Consider the following 19953-nt stretch of genomic DNA (forward strand, 5'->3'; position numbering starts at 1 on the left):
AAATATAAATCAAAGCATGCTTAACAGAGAACTACACATACAGTATATAGGTTAATAGCTTCCGTTAATTCAAATCACTGCATGTTAATTAGTGATGATGTTGAGTCCAGCAGAAAGACTGGTGGGTAGTTCAATGTCCTCTTTGAGCCACAAAGGAATGCAGGCCAGCAGCACCCATGTCAGGCCTTTAGTGGGACGCCCGTGCACCAAACAAACACAGAAACTGGGGCAACATGTTTACCTCACACTACACACTGAGCTCCATGAACAAAACAGACAAATAACAAGAACAGCCTGCATGTTTTTTTTTCTTCCCATGACAACCCCCCCCCCCCCCCCCCCCCAAAGAGGGGTTTTCAATAGAAAAATATAAAATCAGAAATTTCCAGACTGCGAAAACAGAAACTCCTTTCAGCCTCAACCTCATTTCAGAGTTTCACTAAAGGCACTTTGCATTTCCAATCATTTATTGACCTGGATGCGCTAAATAGATTACAAGTGTGTGTGTGTGTGTGTGTGTGTGTGTGTGTGTGTGTGTGTATTCATCACACAACTGCTCTCTGTTTAATAATCAATTTTGGCAGACGAGCTAAGTGGAGTGCACGGCTGTGTATGGGGGGACTGGGGCCACGGTTTGTGGGCTGCCTGTGATGAGCCAGCCCTCGGGCCTGCCTGGGCCACCCTCATTGTGCATACAGCATGGTCTAGAAAGCAGAGCTTTATCAGCAAATACCCCGAGTCAGCACAAGCAGCGGGGTGGTTATGCGTTGCGACTGGCACACCAGCTGATATTGTCATGTGCGATTAGGCCTGTGCTCATGAGCCTGTGAACTCATTCCTGTGGCATCAAAGTCAACCCCACCCCCTACTACCCTCCATTTATATCCCTGTCTCTCTGCTGCCCTCTCCTCTTTCTCTAGGTTTTTCCCATTTCCCGTTCAGCCCCGTCACATCACAATACTCCCTCACAGAACCTTGTGAAAAGCTGCGCTCCACCGCAGACTGATGCCAAGTGGAAATACGACAACAAGTTGGATGGATTTTATTTTCAAAACAAATCTCTGAAGCTTAATTGACTCCATTCAGAGGGGTCATCCACAAGTTAGAGCTGGCTGGTTCACCGAGGAGCAGCCGGTGCCTGAGTTGTTTAGTCTCAGTGCACCTCTGCAGATGACAAGGCTGATAGAGAGGAACAAAGACAGGCTCGCGGAGGAAAGAAAGACAAACCATGAGGCTTGTTATGGGGAAACGTCACAAAGAGGAAACAAGGGATTAAACCGTTCAGTGATGAGGCAAAGACCAACGCAGCACACACAACCAAGAAAGAAACACAAAAAGCTGAAGTCCTGACCTTAAAGATTTATGTAATGCCTTCCCTTTCGTGTCTTCCAAGACAATATGCCGCGCTGTGACACTATTTTCATAAAGGGCTACATGTACGGCTAAGAGCCAGCAGCGTTCACAGTCATGCATAAACTCAAATGGACGCAGAAACAACACAAACACACAGACACACACACACACACAGGTTTAGAGTAAAGGGCCCCAGAGGCGGAGATTGTGAGCGCATACAGAGATAAGAAAAAGAACCACCAGAGCGGAGAGCAGAGAGGGAGGGAAAAAAGAGAGAGTGAGAGAGATGAGGGGAGGCTGGAGGCGCCTGGGCAGGCCTGTCAGACCGGAGGAAGTGCTGGTGCACAGGCCTGCAGGTAAATGGAAGAAGAAAGGCGCCTGCAGGCTGCCTGAGGCAAGCCTGGGCCCTTCTGTTCTATCATTTAGGAGACAAGTCCTCAACTGATTCCCAATTAATATTTAACACTGCACAGACAACAGGGCACTCCTCTGCAGTACACATGCCGACAAGATGAGAGGAGAGGAGAGGAGAGGAGGGGAGAGGAGGGGAGGGGAGGGGAGAGGAGGGGAGGGGAGAGGAGAGGGAAATATAAATGGTTAATTTGAAAGATGTCAGATGAGTTTTGGAGGCAGGGATTTAGTCAAAGCAACATGTTTAATTTAACTATTCCTTCCAGTTGAAACCTTTATATTGTTAATTATCTAATTAATTGATATAATTAATTCATAATCAAAATACAATTCAATTGATATGCCATCACTTTATCCGTCTACTGGACTGTGGCAAAACATAAAAACAGTACATAGGGTGGATCTGTTCTCCTGATTCGTAAAAATCGGTTGGTGGAATTCTGTTAAAAGTCCTTGAGGTCCAGGGAAAATGAAAGGGTTCAGAGTTGGAAATTGAAGCGAAAGATCAGCAGAAAAAAACCAACCCAACGCCTACCTCTACAACCCAGAAAATTAAACTCAAATTAAACCATTTCTGTGACCCAAAATAGCGATGCACGCAATGCATGTGAACATGGCCTTATTGAGAATGCGAAAGAAAGTGTACTTAAATGTCCCACAGGAGTGATGATTTGACCATCGTGCTGTGGTCAGCTTCCTCTGCCAAACCCTCCACACGATTAGAGTAGACTGAAGAACCACATGACAATTTGGTACAAGTTCATGACTGGTTCAGACCAAAACACCAATCAGCTGTCTGCTTTTTTCTTCATAAACTCTTCAATTGCAGATGTTTTATATGTATCCAAAAAAACACAAGATTGTAACTTTCTTTGACCACAGAGTTAATATGTCTGAATATTCTCTTAAGCACAAAACCAAAAAGAGTGTTTTGTATACCTATAAAACAACATAACAGCATTTAGATATATTAAAATAGATATAACACAATACTGATCCATACTTTTAAATGTGCTTTAATTTCCTGATTTGAATGGACTGAGAGGCCAGAAGTAGAGCAGCCACTCTTCCTTTTATATACTTTGTCTAGTCCAAATGTTGGACCATGGCTACATTTTTATTTTGAGATTTTCTAATGAAGAGCCCACTCGACAACTCCTCTAGTGTCCTGCTGCGAGTGTGCTACACTTCCTGAATGCGTCTATTGGTCAGTCTGTGGTGGGCTCAGTTCTGAGATGGCACAGGCTGTGTCATTTCCTGTGGGACAGCAAGGGACTGCGGACACTCTCTGTAGCCTCGCTCACATCCCCCATCCCACCCCCGGTCTCTGGCAGGCGAAGACAGAGGGTGTCAGTGCCTTGCACCTGGGACGCCCAAATGCCAGCTTGGAGGCTTTGGAACTAGGAACCTGTTTCTCAACCCAAGTCCCGCTGTGACCAAAACCAAAGCAGAGTCCCTCTTCCTCAAGCTCACCACCCAAGGCAATAAGATTGCTTCGCCCCCCGTGTTCACGGCAGAAGGCAGAGGGCACAGGGAAGGCATGGCTCTGTGGGACGCCACCAGCCGGAAATGATCCTCTGTGTGCCAGTGCACGCGTGACAGAAGAGGCTGCAGTGTGCATGAGGTTAGAATTGTACAACCAATGACATGGCTGTCTCTCTGAAAAACACAGCAACTCTTTTAATACTCAGGATTTTGCAATATGGCAATGTGATGGGAGTGGGGATGATATATTTCACGTGCATGCAAACCCAGTGATCTCCCAAATGAGACGGCTTAAGCAGACATCCAGGAGGAGGTATGAGGGGCATGGATAGCTGTCAATCACCTTTCACCATGAAAAATACCACACGACCTCTGCCTCCCTGCAGCAGACTGTGGAATAATGACAATCTCTGTGAGCACTCGGTGGAATTCCAAATGGGAGTCAGAGAAGAGGTAGTTCAATCAGTGGGAAAAGGTCAAGTGCATGCAGATCCTCTCTCCCTGGCTCTGTCTCCATTCCTATTCCCCCAGTTCCACTTTATGCCCCACCTCCAGGGTACTGAGGCAATCAGGGTAAAGGTTGTTATTTCTGCTGCTGCTGCTCATGACCACATTTAAATATTCAACTGGACCCCCCCCCCACAGAACAGCCATTGAAATACTGCAGTTTTATATGATGAGCTAATTCCACTGTTATGTCTCACACCTCCTCAGACAACAGTGGGGGAAAGGTGGCTGGGGTTTTTTATCTGAGCATATTCCCTCTCGCTGGTAGAGCAGCTTAAGAAAAAAGGCTGCCTGCTAAAAGCAAACAAACTAATGGCTTTGGCAGCTCTGTCTGCAGAGGCACATGGCTATTAGAAAAACCACAATCCTCAGGTGAACCTCCATGTCATGTCCCGAGGCTGTGTGTGACAAGGCCAGGTTGTCTCTGTCCATCAAGCTGGACGAGGGCGGAACCGGGCTGACATAGCACCAACCTGGGATATCAGGCCTTCTGGGAACTTCTCATCTGGCTGATTGGCACCTGGGGCCTCCTGGGTGGTGTCACAGAGGGTTACGGCTGCAGGTGTTCTTATGTATGTGTGTGTACATGCATGTGTGTCTCTACTACAGGGCAGATTTGGGGACAAATTCTAGACTAGGTGACTCGAGGTATATAACTCAAGCCTAAACTGGTTTCCCAAGTTCGATTTCACAACTGTTGTACTAATCATGGTGTGAACTTGTTCCTGTCTTAATTAGGGTTTCATAAATCACCTAAAACTATGTTCCATTACCGTGGGTGTGTGTATAATAGTTACAGTCAGACAGCGCTGGGTGTTACAGACAAAAGGGATAGCGAGGTTAAGCCCAAAGTCTGTCTCCAATCATGGGGCAATCGAAGGTGTCAATGAACTGGGTGGTTTAGAAAAGCAGTGACCTGCAGCGTGGTCCGGATAAAGGACACAAACATGCACGCTCGGTACATGCACACTCTGTGTGACAATGGCATTCTTAGAAAATGTCATGCTGGCACAAATGTAACTGCCAAGTCATGAATAAACAAATGAAAACCTGCTGAAATCTGATATTGTGTTGGAAAAAGCCAGGCAGAAATATCCCCATCAAACTGTCAACTGAAGGATTCTGGACCAGTTCTTCTTTAGCTGATAAGTGTCAAAGGTAATTGCTGCCTGGGCCAGGGGGGAGGCAGCCGAGTGGTGAGGGCTGCTGGGCCTCCTGTCCAGCCATCTCAGTGTTACTCATAACTGGACTAGTGCACCTCCCTCTCCCCTCTTGTTACGCTCACCCCTACTCCCTGAACCTTCAGGCACACAGTGGAGGATGGCGATCACAGAGAGGAATGGGTAGCGAGGGATGGGCAGCGAGAGAGGTCGCCGCTGGCCGAGGGTGGCCAGGGTCAGTGGCATCCATTCACCCCTCTCCCCCTGCAGGGCCTTTCTCTCTCATCTGTCTGGATGGGTGCCCTCTCTTTTTGGGAACAACACGATGAGAGGCCCTGGCTCCGCTGCCATTTCTGCCTTTCATGTCTCCATCTAGGGCAGTGGTAGAGCGACGTGAAGGGGAGGATGGAGGCAAGGAGGGGGGGGCCAGCTACAAATGTCACCCATAAGGGGGGATTTAATTAAAAATGACAGGGGCTGGCGCTTGAGAGTGCAGCCACATATGCGCAGAATTTGAGCGCAGTGAAAGCAAGTGCCTATGATTTATAATTCAAGTAATGCTCTGCACTCCTTTTAATTCTACGTCCATAGAAAAAAAAAAAAATCAAAAGGCCGCCCCTGTGAGGCTAATCCAATATGATATTTTTAAGGGCAAGCGGTCAATGGCTTTTTCAAAAGCCAGCTTCTCCGTCTCCCTCTCTGTTTCTCTCTCTCTCTCTCTCGCTCTCTCTTCTCCAATTGTCTGTGTCTCCCCATCTCCCTCTGCCGCCGCTTCCTCCCTTCTCTCCCCTGCACTCCCCCGCTCTACAGTACCTCACCCCACCCCCTCGAGCCCAGACACAGAGAGGGCTGTGATAATGGAAACATCCCGCTCTCCGCCTCCCGTTTCTCCCGCTAAGCTCTGTGCGCTTGGGGGAAATTGATTGTCTGGCGAGCCGATCTCAACGCTTCCAGCTGATGGTAGAGCCAGTTAAGTCCTTTTTTATTGAGGGTATGAGGGATTTTTAATGGGAGTCGCATCAATGAACTGTGCAGCCACTCTGCATCTGCATGCAGGGGCTTTTTCAAAAAACCCTCCTTGCCCTCTCATCTACTCTGCCACCCCAACCCTCTTTCTCACTCTCCCTCTCACACAGACTTTTGTGTAAAAGGACAGCACATGCAAATTACACAGCTTGCATCTATCTCAATCCCAGGTAATCGCCCTCCTGTGCTCTCACTCACTCCGTCTCTTTGAGGGGAGTATTCTGGTATTCAGCCTCCTGTTGAGAGACCAGGTCACCTTACCCACAATCCCCCTTCCATGTTGGCACAAACTGGGCCACAAACACTCAATCAAGGGGACCTGCTCAGCATGGTGACCCTAGCGGGCCCACTTCTTCACGTCTACCTTTCTGCACCCCTTCTGGGCCTGGACGAACAATTGCCTTATTGAGGCCAAGAGCTGCACGGCGGTAGAAATGCAACACTTGCTCCCCCCTCTGCATCCAAGGACAGAAAGGGGGCTATTATGTTCTAACATCCTCATTACGAACCTCAAAGCCAGTCGCTGTGGTAGTCTTTCAATCAAAGGTTTAACAGGTGGAGAAGGAGAGTCAGACAGAGAGGGTCAGTGAGAAGGAGGAAGGAAGACTGGAGACTGTCCTTTTTATCTATTGATTTGAGTCCTGACTCCCACTGGCTGCTCCTCAATAAAAGGACCCTGAGAGGAAGTGGGCTACTCCTGTGAAATTGGAAGGAGGAAATCGATTAAGACTGTTGAGGACTCCCTCAATTTCTCTCCTTTCCTCTCTGTCTTCACCTTCTCTAATTCTATTTTGCACCATTTCTCTTTGTCCCCCCATTCACTTCACCTCTATAAGAACCCTCATTAGTGAGCCCAGTTGAACCCCACTCTGCTGAAGCGCCGGCCCGTTCCACATGCACATGGAGCTCTGTCTATTTCGCTCGCTCCCTCTCTGTTTCACCAACACCTATAGGCTCCATTTGAAACATCCATACAGACCAACAAAAACAACTCCAGATCTGAGGACTGAGGTATAACACCCAGCCACCTTGCTGTTTCTGACTCTCCTCTCCTTTGTAGGAGGTAATTGGAGTGTGATGTTGAGCTTAGAAGCAACTAATTGGTCAGCTAGGAGCTGAGAAAGAACGCAGGCATTGTTTCATTTCTTCGCCCAGAGCCAATCAGTCTCTCTAAAGCCTGTTGGTGGGCTGGATATAGGCCTGCACCCATGTCCCACAGATGAAGAAGTACAGTGCTATTCCCAGTAAGCTTCTCTAAGCTGAGGTAAAAACTGGTAGCGCTGCCCTGCTCTCCATCCGCCAGTCCTTTTAATCGGCTTGAGGGAGCTTGTAGGGCGTTCCATGCAAGCAAAGGTCACTTAGGACTTGAGGAGCATTCAGTAAGGAGGAAAGACCTTTCTTCCTCTTATTAGACAACAGACTCTCAATGTTAATGTAAAAGGCTCATTCAAAAACTTAAGAGAAATTCTCCTCCCATATTCCCAACTGCTGAAGATCTCTCTAATCCTTTACTGGTAAGAATGAGTTTTTCCAGCTCTGTGACTGTTTTCAACCCTGGCTCATCTGTGTCCCTTTACACCATTTTGTGAGTGGACAGAGGGGGGTGCTCAGGGAGCAAACAGAGCAGCTGTCATGCTTTACAGGCGGCCGGCACAGCCAGGGCCAGACACTGTAAATGTTTACAGACCCTCAGGGTCACCCAGGGCCAGCGAGGCACGTTAAACACTGTCTGCTCAGCGCTGTTGCCACGACTGCACAATCAGCACAGCTAAACAGCCCCCCTCTCAATGAGTAGCTAAACAACATGGCAATCCAAAGTCTAAGTGCAGAGCGAATGAGACTGTTTAGAATTCCTCAGAGTAGCGAGGGAGCACAGCGACAAACAGAAACCGGAAAGTCTATTTTCCTTCACTTATTCACAGTCGGGGTTAACTACCCGTTTCCATCATTCACCATGACCAATAGATTAAACGCTAACACAAGCCCCATCGGATTTCTTCACTTTAAGCGAGTTGAACTCCTTGCCCCCATCGCTACTTGTCACTTTGTTAACTTACATTTCCGTCCAAGCGCCTGCGGTGGCTCCAGGGTCTTGCTTGCACACACCAGGTGCTGGGGTGGAGGGTTTTGCCTCCTCTGCAGACAGGCCAGCATGGCGAGGTGGGCACGGTACTACAGCCGGGGGAGTTCTGCGGCCGACCTGGAGCAGAAAAATGGCGAGAAAAACAGAGACAGAGAGGAGCGTTGAGTGAGTTACACAGGACGATTCGAGGTCAAAGCTCCATGGCTGTGTCCGGTAAGCCGGCGGGAGCTGGCTCTGAGCTAGATGGGCTAGGTCTCTCACCCGGGAGTTAATTGGGGAAGCATGCCCACAGCTGCCGGCCTCTCAGCTCTGTGTGCGGAATGATAAACACACACCTGCACTGGGGCGGCGCGGCTGACACGGGTGCAGAGCACAGTCCAGGCCAGTCACTCGGCGGCTTCAAGCGGCACAGCCACACGGCCATTCAACCACATCTCCTCTCCGTGAAGCCGTCCTCAACACAAACACACACACAGAGAGTAGCAACACTCGGCCACATTCAGGCACATTCCTTCCAGGGCAGTGTGTACGCGGTGATTGATGGCATTATCTATGGACGGCAAAAAAAAATGGTAATGCTGAGAAAAACAGCAGTCTGTCTGCTCCGACTTAACATGCAACAGCTCTGGGGGACTGTCAGGAAAGGCCTGGGGGAGCGAGCGGTGTCTGGATTCATGTGTAGCTACGTGTTGAACTGTGTGTGTGTGTGTGTGTGTGTGTGTGTGTGTGTGTGTGTGTGTGTGTGAGATGAGTTGGGAGGGGGAGACTGCCAACCGTACATCAGGACTAGTGACGGCACTAATCAATCTCCCTCTAGGCCATAAATCTCCAGCTCTACACTCCCCCAGTTCCACCTTCACTCAGAAACAGGGAGGCAGTTGCTGCTAGTTTCCTCTCAAAAAGCCCATCACAGCCCCTGTGGAAACACCGGACATACAGTACGTGTGTGTGTGTGTATATACACACGGGCCAGCATGGGGACACACGGAGCTCCCTTCCTTAGAACCTTCAACAGTCAGGGAGCATGGAGGGTATCATTCATCAGCAACATACCAATGTCACATAGCACAATGATGACTGATTACAACTTGGATTACGTGCCCGATGAGAGAAGCTACAGCAAACCATTTAGTTCCAGACCAGAAAGTGCTTTTATATGATAAGGATCAAGATTCACTCCTCAATAGTTCACTTAGCGGTTATGGTTTGGTTTCCAGGAACATGTGCTGTTACCGTACTACTGTATAACGCTGGAGAGGCCCACTCACACCTAAAATGCACGGCTGTCTCCGTATAAAGCATTGCAAACTTAATTTCGACCCTACATGAGTTTGAACCGCATGTCCAAAATGCATCGATATAAAACACTATCGTTTCCATCTGGGCCTCCTCCCATATTAAAACAAAGAAGAGAAGAAAATATTTCATCTATGCTGTCAGCGTCTGTGTCTCTTGCTCCATGCGTGGCAGATTATTATAAAAATGATTTCTCTCGTGCCTGTCACAGGCTTGTCCCCTGTTATTTATTTTCCCAGTGAATCACTAAATGAACATTTAGCCACCTGCCATCAGTCCATTACTTAGTTTTATAGATTATCATATTAATATGAAAGAAAGCAATTACAATGATTACAGCATGAATTAATGGCAGTTCATAAAGCGCCAGGTCCTGTTCTCTCTCATTTAAGGGATAAAGCAAAATATAGATCAAGAGTGGAAAAACACCAAAATATATAACCACAAATACAAGTATTCAATCACAACAACCTTTGCAAATGACAAAATGTTCCTGTGACATTGACCAAGGTGGAAAACTCTGATTTGCAAGTATGAGAAGTTAAAAAAAACAATTAAAAGTTGATTTATATTTTTGTGCAGTTGAAGTGCTGAAAATTAATTGATGTGAATCAAGATGAGAATCATTTTGATTTTCAAATTACTTTGCCTACTTTTCAGACCATAATCATTTGACCTAAAATCATATAAAAAATAAATACAATATAGTATTTGGTTTGGGGAGAAGAGTTATATTGTTGACAAATGTCTTCCCATGAGTTCACATCCTGCCATGACTAGACATTTTGACTCATAGTGATGTAGACATCACCATATAATATACAATTTCAATCAGAACTGGCAAAATTTTGGTCAATAGGTTAATTTCATTACCTTCAACAGGCTTTAATAACAGTTTAACATGTTTAAATCACTGTTTTAGTTGAACTGTTTCTGCTTAACAACTTAGTTTTTTTCATTATTGGTTAAGTAAAACCTGATAAAAAGCATGGATTGAGAAACGGAATATGGAACCATGATTACCTGTCTTGCTGCCTATATCTAAGGGTTGAATGATTCCCCTGGTCTGAATAGTTAACAGAAATAGCATCATCCTTACAAAGAATTCAGTTTTAATAAAACATTTTTCACAAGACATTAAATGTGACCTCTATTTTTAAACAAGCGCAAAACAACACATTTAGCACAAATGTGACAGTGGGAAAATGTTCAGAAAAAATGATTCTCCCTAAAAAAAACCAATAGTAAATAAAATTTTCAGAATTAGAAATCCTTGTAAATTCTCTTAGTTAGTTCACTCTCTACCACACACACGCACACGCACACGCACACGCACACGCGCACACGCACACGCACACGCACACGCACACGCACACACACACACACACACGCACGTTGCAGATGGAGGAGAGGGGCCACTCTATTTAAAAAAAGGTCGCTTGTAGTGCCATTTCCTCTCACACACAGGCAGGCCTGGCCCAAACACACTGGCACTTTGAGCTCATTACTGGCTATTCACATAATCCTTTCTGTGTCCTCTCTGTGAGGATACCAATTTCACAACCAGTCCATCCTCACAGCCCATTCGTTAAAAGATGAGAGTTGAGAGAGGAAAGGGGACACCGGGTGCAGACTGAGACTAAAAGCTAGGGGCATACCTCTGCAGTTCCCCCCCCTCTCTGAAATGAAAGACAATCGTGTAACTAGCCTCCATTTTTCTCCATTTGCTGCTCACCAAATGTATTCTGGGGCATTATACTTCGCAGAGAGAGACACGCTTTTTTCAATTCAATTTCAAGAACCAATTTTCTCCTATTATTGCCTTTAAGAGCGAGGCAGAAGGAGCAAGTCTTTGACTTGTTTGTCATGTCCCCCTTTACCCCAATCTTCTACTATTAGGTTATTGTTCTACTTAGCAGATGTCCATCAATGGCAGGAAATTATCTCCAAACCAAAACCCTGTGACCCATCATCCAGCTGCCCTGAAAAAAAAGCCGGCCCAGGGCAATCCCCGTGAAGGTGCTGCAGAATGTACGTGAGGACACCCACCCGAAACACACACACACACACACACACACACACACACACACACACACACACACACACACACACACACACACACACACACACACACACACACACACACACACACACACACACACACACACACACACACACACACACACACACACACACACACACACACACACACACACACACACCTTGAAAAAAACACCTGCACTTCACTCACTCATCAAATCCACTCACAGGTCTCCTATTACACCAGTGTGGGGATATCTCGAAAGCCAGGATGGCTATCGGCTCTTTCTGCTCACGCTGCTGCAGGGTTTGCAATGGGGGCGGAAGATCAGTCCCATGAGATGAGGGAATAAGCCGGAATCAAGAGGCGTTGGGCTTGGCAGAGGGCTATTTCTTAGTTAAAAGGTTCTTAAACTCCAAAGGAGATCAGAGGAGATGCTCCCTGTGCCCGAAGCTGTCTGTCCAGATAAGCATCCTGCCAAGTCCGGGGTGTAACAGGGAGGTCATGGGTGAATGAGCAGAGTGTGTGTGTGTGTGTGTGTGTGTGTGTGTGTGTGTGTGTGTGTGTGTGTGTGTGTGTGTGTGTGTGTGTGTGTGTGTGTGTGTGTGTGTGTGTGTGTGTGTGTGTGTGTTTTGAGCTATAGGTGTTTCAGGTGGAGGAAAGATTGAGGCAGCTGATATACTGGCACTGGGTATTGAACCTCAGTACTCTTTGGTACAGGCAGAATCAATGAACATTGCGTGGAAAAACCAGCACAGTATCATAGGAGTGATATTTACATTTGACGTCAGAATCAGTAGACCGGTGTGTAGCATTTCCAAACTTAAATACAGGAAGTTAATCCCCCATCACAACCATAGATTGATATTTTTATTTTTATCAAATGTAATCTTAAGTGTTTTAGTATGGAAAAAATTATAGTATAATAATAACAATAATATAAAATGGAAATAAATATCACAAATGTTGAAATCTAAGGTTTTTCTGAATCATCCAATATTGACGTTCTTGTCTGGCATCAGAGGTACACGCTGCTATTTCTCATATCAAAGATTTCTCATTTTAGTATCAAAATTGTAAACATGTTGCATCAGCATTTGTTGCAAAGACATTTAGGCAATTCTCAGCCCTTGCTAATTTTATCCTACTGTGATGCGATTTTTACAGTAAACCGATCACTAAGCCTCTGAGGTGGTTTAACTGTCTCAGTTAAAGTGTCTCCAGTGAAACTCCCCCTCACAGTGCAGAACCAGCCTTGGTCTGGGAGCCTGGCAGATTGCCTCCACAATGAACAGGGGCGGGGCTACTGCCTAATTGAATGGTGACCCTGCCGTCTCACTGTGGGACACCCCATGCAGTGCTTTTAACAAGCTGCTGTGTCTCCCCTCTTAATAAGCCCAAACAAGTTAATCCAATCGACACACTCAAACCCTTTCTTTTTCTTTAACAAGGCACTGCCTCTACCCCCTTAATCCCCAGCTCCCCCTTCTCCGTCACCATACCGTCACATGAATGGAGGGAGAGTGAAAAGCTCCATTAGGAAGGACAGGCAGTAAACCCCTTGGGCACGGCACTTTCCACACATCTGCACTAAATAATTTGCACTCATACTGTATATTCAAAACACACACACACTAATGCTCGCATGTGCCTGATAAAAACTGGTCTCTTTGGACATGACACACAATGAGGGGGTTATGTTCGCTGTCCCGCTGCACACACACACCGACAACAGAACAACACAACACACAAACAAAAATCCTGATGGGACGTTTGCCGACAGGCACGCACCCTGGGACATAAAAAGGCATTGTTAACAAACCCTCCCAGCTCCACAAACAAGAGCCACTGATTCCCTAACAATACAAGCCCCTGGATGCACTCACCCACCAGCTCTGCACAACCTCACACCAGCACAATAAATAACCTGCACAACAAAAGGCCATTGTGTGTAAAAGCCTACAGTTTAGGCATTATTGCCATGATATACAGTGTTGGAATAACATATTGGCAGCTGAGTCTTATATATACGACGCTGCATGCCGTGGCTATTGGGGCTTATACAGCCTTGTATGCAGTACACAGACATATTTATAAGGGGTTTCTGTGCAGATGAAAGGCATCTTGGCAAAAACACTCAGCTGTTAGCTTTCCATATTCCAGTCAGCTTCAATAGCTTCACCCATGGGATGAAGGGCGAGGAATGTCTGGCAGTCCAATAGGAGCGAGTCGTCTGTCATCTCTAATCAAAACACGCCTGCTTAGACTAATGTCAACCCTGTAATGGCAAAAAGGACTAATTGACTTCACAGCCAACCGCTGCATCTTTGTGCTGGGCTCGGTTTCAGTGATGGTAAATAACAGGCTCACAAAGCACCGAGCCATTACGGGTATGTAGCAACCACACGCTCAGTTCAGAGTTTGGTGGATGTGTCACAAATTCTGGATTGGGGGATCTCGAAGGTGCTGTGAATAATTGAGGATATCAGACCATGTGTTTTCAGTCGCTACATGAGCTGCATTCTAAGGGTGATATTTCGAGGGGCTGGAGATGACCTGTCAGGTAGAATTAAGTAAATGCGGCAAATCATTTAGTGTGGCTCCAACGATCAAAGTTTTATTAGATAGCGGCCTACAAGTGGTTTAATCGCCCATATTTAAGCTATTTACAGGTTCAGAATATTAATTTGGGGGTCTACCAGAATATGTTTACACAAATTATAATACACGCCTCTTTACCTTCTGTCTGAAACACTTTGTTTGCCCTGTCTGCTCTGATTGGTAAGCTGACCCACTCTTTTGTGGTTGGTCAACCGCACAGAGCCTGTCAGAAATGTCAGGCCCTCTATCCAAAAGCTCTGTGATCATCTGTAAGCACCACTGTAGCCACGGTAAAACATAAGGGGTTGGCTCTGCTGTACCAATTCGAGGCCAAACTAGCCGGAAGGCGAGCGTTTTACTTGGTGATGCAGACGCTTCATGGAAGCAAAAAAAAAAAAAAAAAAAAAAAAAAAAAAGCCTGGAAAGCAAACAAGCCATTTCAGGCACTTTGGGAGCAGTGGTTCCTGTGCTTTGCCTCTGACTTTGGCCTTTGTAACTTAGCTCTTGCATGCACAAGAAAAAACTATATGACACACCGGAGGAAAGGGGAAACTGCATAATATGGGCACTTTAAGGTGGATTGGGTCCTTAGGTGCATCTGGGGTGTGTGTTTGTCAATTCTACTACTTCCGCTACTACCACAGCCACCAAAGTGGTGTTGAAAGCAATTCAATCCTAGGAAACAACCGGAGCTGTCATTTCTCAGAAGCATTAGTTATGTAAGTCTCTTCATACTGCTCTCTTTACACCCGCACTATAGTTGAGCAGTGTACAGAGGCAACAGCTTCACCTTGACATCAGTTGGTCACGGTAAATTACCATCAGTGTTTGTTATGTTCTTTTTGTCATAATGGTAATACTAACTGAACATGTTCACTAGGCCAAATGTCGTCTCCAGTATGTCCTGAGCAAAGAAATGTGAGTCATACCATTTATAGCAGAGGCTATAAATACTGAGTTCTGTTTGAATGTAGTTGTAACATGTTTGATTGAACAGCATCAATACTACACAATGAGAAAATTGTGTAACTTTGAGTCTAAATAAAAGGAGCTATTTCAGGGAAAACATAATATTTCTTTAAAATGGCAACCATTTCCTTTGTTTAAAAATGAGGAGACCAAAAAAGCAATAAGATGTAAAAGATATTTGATATAAAATATATTTGATATGTGTGTATCCTGTGCTACCAGCCAGAAACCCTGCGCATGCCTGTTTTCCCACGCTGAGAGTCCCCTCAGTTAAATCTGTTCGATTCCGCCGAGTGCAACCAAGGTGCTCTCACAACACGACTGAGTCTTTGTGCTCCTGCTGATGCCAGCGAGGGACTTTGAGCAATGAGAGTGTGGCTTAAGATTGTCAGACAAACCACAGGGGAAACACATCCTCTCATTGCCACCGCCTTTGTTGTACTGTTTTGCACGGCAGCGGCATCAGTTGTCATCTAATGCCATGTTCACACAGAAACCTGGTGAATGCTGTGACATGCTGAACAGATGTGAAGTGTAGCTCTGGAGTTCATCACAGATGTTGATCACAAACACAGCCGCATTAAAAACTAAATTTAAAAAAAAAAAGAAATACGGATTCATTTCAAGGTTTTTGCAGCAGATGCCGCCTCATCAGGCAAGACGTCCAAACAGAAATCTAAATCCCTCCACACTAACTTCAGCCAAATGAGAAAAATGAGCCGTGCTTTCTTGGTTTTCATGCTGGGATTCATTTTTTCTCAGTAAACCCTATTAAACATAATTTGTTAAGCATCGTTGATGTTGCAAAATTTCTTATCCCAATGTGACAAAATTCTTTATTGTCCTAGACAGGTCCATTCACAGCTTAACGCAACAACAATAAAACAAGGGCTCCTTTTTCCTCTACCCATCCTATGGTGGCTCACTTGAATATTCAAACAGTGTTCATTGTCTTTTGGTGTTTTGTTCATTGTTTGTTGTGCTGTCATTCCTCAGCTTGGCTCCTGAACTTCAAAGAAAGGCTTATGTCAATTTATGATGAAATGGAGCGAGCAGGCGAGAGAGAAAAGGGAGAGAGCGAGCAGCAGAAAACCTTCACGCTAAATGGCCCTGCCTCAGAATGTATGCTTATTAATGGGTGTTCAATAAATCAATGGAATATAATTAAACTCAAACAATGTGATTTCGTCTCTCACTTGCCAAAGCCTTACTCCAAGCATCCCTCTCTGCAGGGCCTGAGGTGACCCCGATTCCCATGGTCCAAGGGACAACTCTGCCGTCTTTCACTGGAGGGTGTCGCAGAGCCAATAGTCAGTCATGCATAACATTAGTGTGTTGTGGAGCCGACAAGGCAATCAAATAGTGCACCGTCGAAATGTTGACACTGATCTCATTTGATATATTTGAAGTGTGACAAAGCCATTTTTGCTCTGCAGGATATTAAGAACTATTAAAGAGAGGATGACACAACTGCTCACTGCTAAGCAAGCTGGGAAGGAAGCAAGCATTTTTCCTCTGCATATTTTCTCCTCGCTGCAGTTTCCATCGCTCAGACGTAGCAGCCTTTCCTTTTACTCCATAATGTCTGCCATCCAGCTGTTGTCATCCTGCTCCCTCTCGGAGCTGGCCCTGACCGTGCCAGCGCAGGGAATCCAGTTGGACCGAGTGGGAGGTGAGGCTGCGGTTGGTAATCACCTGCTGGCTAAAGGCACAGATGGCACAAACACCAGCAAGATGTTTGTGCAGCAGCAATTCCAAGAAGTCTTTCTGACAGGCTGACAGACAAAACACAGAAACCTGAGAAACCCACAGCGAGCTCAGGGATTACCGCATGCAGATTTGATGCACAAACCTGGCAACCTGGCAGTGAGCAAGCTCCCTGAGGTGCAAAGAGTTAAAGCATTGATCTTGTGTTCAACCGGCAAGGTCTTGGTGTCACTCAATGATTGGTGAAAGTGAAAAAGTGGGCAGGTTGTAATGATTTAAAATGGTAGAGGCTTTCCATGACAAAAGCAACCTGATAAGGGCTCCCGTTATCAGCAAGTTTGTCCAGCCATGGAGAGAATTGAGAAGCGAGGTCATCGCGTAGATAACAGCATATGTGGAGCCTGATTATCTCTTCCCGTTCAAGGAATTTTGATACCTTTTTTGCTCCCGTGATTTATTTGGTAGAACAAAGACTTGCGTTCTGTTTCAGGTTTCAGAACTACACTTCAAGGAGAACACGGCTGGTGTACACCTGTTAAGATTTATTCCTGCGCTGCCATGACTCTAAATCTTCTGACACACCGGAGACAGTCCATTTAAGTTTCCACCAGGATTAACAGAAGATATATGCTGATACACATGTATTCAACCAGAACAGTTTGAGTGAAGGTGGAACTGAAATCAGATGCAAAGCCTGTTAGCTTTTCTCGCCGAGCTCTAGATGAAGGAAGTTGGACGAAAGTCATTTCATTTATTGACGTTGGTTATTTTTTTTTATGTTAGTCAAGGCTCCCGACACTTCAAACATATCAAAGTAAAAATGCCCCGGAGACATTCCTCTTCCTGAAGACTCCCCAGCAGATGAGCTCCTTCTGCTCTGTGTTACTGCTCGGAGCCTTGGTTTGTCCTTCACAAGAGACAGGTAATACTGCCAAGACCCAGTAATTAGTGCAGATGGAGACTGTAATACTCTCTTCCCCTCCCTGCAGAAATGCCAAGAGAGGCAATCTATAAATTCCTGCATATTAATGCAATTTAAAACCACTCCAGACACCTTGCTGAAGGCAGGTGATAAAAAGGTGAAAGGCACACAGCTGCTGATATGTCAGTGACATCAGTCCTGTCTCAGCAATTTACTCATCTGACACCCACAACACACACAGACACATACACACACACACACACACACACGCAACAACAAAATAACTTGATAATGCATCTCCCTTTTCAGTAAATGCTATCCAAATCCTTACCCTTAGGCCTTACAACTGAGCCTGTATCAATAATTAAATGGTAATCTAAAAACCCATTTTAGTTGGGTCATCTTTCTGCGCCATTGTCCCTGCTTCTCTTCTTCCTCAATTTTTTCTCTCTCCTCTCTCTGTAAGATCTAGTTAGAGATTCCATTAGCATGAGAAAGCAGGCTGGTAATTGTCTTCACCCTACTGAGTGATCCCTGGATAGAGGATTAGGCCGAGAGAAAGCCCCGTTTCAACTCGGAGCGCAGATGCTGCCCACGGCTACCCACTCCAGATCAGATTAGACTGCAGAGGGATGAAACTGACTGGTAACTTCAAGCAACATTAAACCAAAAGTGTGGACAGGAGGTCAAAACCAATAACCTTTAGTCCACCTTCCACCGCCACCTGTGCTCCCCGTCTTTTTTCTGAAAATGTTCTTTTGAATCTAATAATATGCTTTACTGCTGAAATTGGGATTGGGGGAAGGCATCTTATGTTATTTTTCTCTCTCTCTGGTATACGCAGAGTATTTAGAGATGTATCTCCCTAAATCATCCCCCCGGGCCACCCTGTCCGTCACTAATCTGCACGCCACCACCCCCTCATAAGGAGGTGTCACATTTCTGGCACTCCTCCGTGGGATAAGCACTTCAAACACCAGAGCTTCTCCCCCTGACCTTTCCACGATGATGATCGATTAAGCTCATTGGATTTGTTCCATAAACAGGCAACCATTACATCAAAAAGGCAAGGGATATTCCTCCGAGGCCGAACTTGAAATCCATTTAAGCTTCATGAGTTTTTTCCCCCCACTTTTTCAATCCACTTCTTGCAGCACAGTAGTAACCACAAACCCTTTGCTGTTCAGGTAACAGAATCACTTCTCCACCTGTAATTATTCAGGTGAAGTGAAGTGAAGAGCAATGACAACAGAGAGAAATTTAACTGCTATCAGTACTTCATTAAACCTGCGATGCAGAAAAACTGTTTAGCTCGCTCCCCTGCCTGGGGAGGATAAAGCATGGTACAAAATTACTGCAAAGCTTTTAATTTAAACAGTGCAAATGTGGTTGTTTTGCTAAAAACGGGGCACATGCTGTGGAAAGTCAGACGGGGACTCAGCTTTTCACCTGTTCAGGAAGCTCTGTGGGGTAAACCGAGGAGCAATGAGGCCAGTAGAAAGGTCTGCCTCTCGCTGGCTGCATGAGCCATTAAGTTACAACACTGCAGGCTTCCTCTTTTCATGCTTGAACACCTTCTACATGCTTTCAGCGAGGACACGACTAAACAGTCTCGAGCGAAACACCAGGGAACAGAAACCCGAGAGGACAAAGAGTATTTCAACGGCGGAATGCTTTAAGCTACAACAAACCATATGTCACTTCCAATCCCATTTGTGAAGGTTAAAACAGGAAATCTAAAAACAGTTTCATTTCAACGGGGGGGGGGGGAGAGATCTCTCTCTGGGGAGCCGAACCAGACTCCTCCTGTCCGTGATCACAGTGACCAGAGAGCTCTGCCTCAGCTCTGAGGGACTCCTGCTCTATGGTAATCATATCCAATTTGAATAATGAGGCAATACCACCACTCCCGCTGCCCATTCCCCCAGCATCCTTGACTGGACTCTTTGATAGACACTAATTCTAGCTCCATCTATAAAGCTCCTCTCATGCATTTTTAATAGAATCTATTACTTTAGGATTAAATTATAAAAGACTGTCCTCCTTAAATTTTTAATAGTTTGCATAATTGGTATCAGGGCCTGAATGCGAACCATAAAAACCCAGTTTGTACTGGACTGAGCTGTCGGAATGAGCCAGACAAAACCACACAGGACCGTTGCACAAAAATGACAAAGGAGGGAAATGACACTGGCGCAAACAAGCACACACCTGCACGCGTTCATGCACGTAAATGCGTGAGCGAGGCCATTATAGCCTGGGGTCCATTGCTGTGGAGAATAATGTGGTGTGAGCTCAGCACTGTGAATGAAGGGGACAATAAGGTCAGGGACCATGAGCGCTGCTTTTCCCTGCTGAGCTACTGAAGGAGCCAGAGGCAGCAGGAGTCACC

At 45.8% G+C, this 19953-nt stretch overlaps 1 protein-coding gene across 3 annotated transcripts in view; it reads right to left on the minus strand.

Moving 5' to 3' along the window:
* fam222aa (family with sequence similarity 222 member Aa) overlaps nucleotides 1-19953 on the minus strand; it is a 46092-nt gene that overhangs the window by 11542 nt on the left and 14597 nt on the right. For 2 of the 3 annotated variants that reach the window (XM_035639909.2, XM_035639910.2), the window contains exon 2: nucleotides 8000-8142. In XM_035639909.2, the coding sequence (XP_035495802.1) occupies nucleotides 8000-8096 (97 nt within the window). In that variant the 5' untranslated portion in view covers nucleotides 8097-8142. Of the gene's footprint in view, nucleotides 1-7999; nucleotides 8143-8360; nucleotides 8380-19953 lie in introns of those variants that run through there. The other variant, XM_035639911.2, reaches the window with a different exon arrangement.

The sequence above is a fragment of the Scophthalmus maximus genome, chromosome 19 (genome assembly GCF_022379125.1).
Source record: "Scophthalmus maximus strain ysfricsl-2021 chromosome 19, ASM2237912v1, whole genome shotgun sequence".
Lineage (NCBI taxonomy): Eukaryota > Metazoa > Chordata > Actinopteri > Pleuronectiformes > Scophthalmidae > Scophthalmus > Scophthalmus maximus.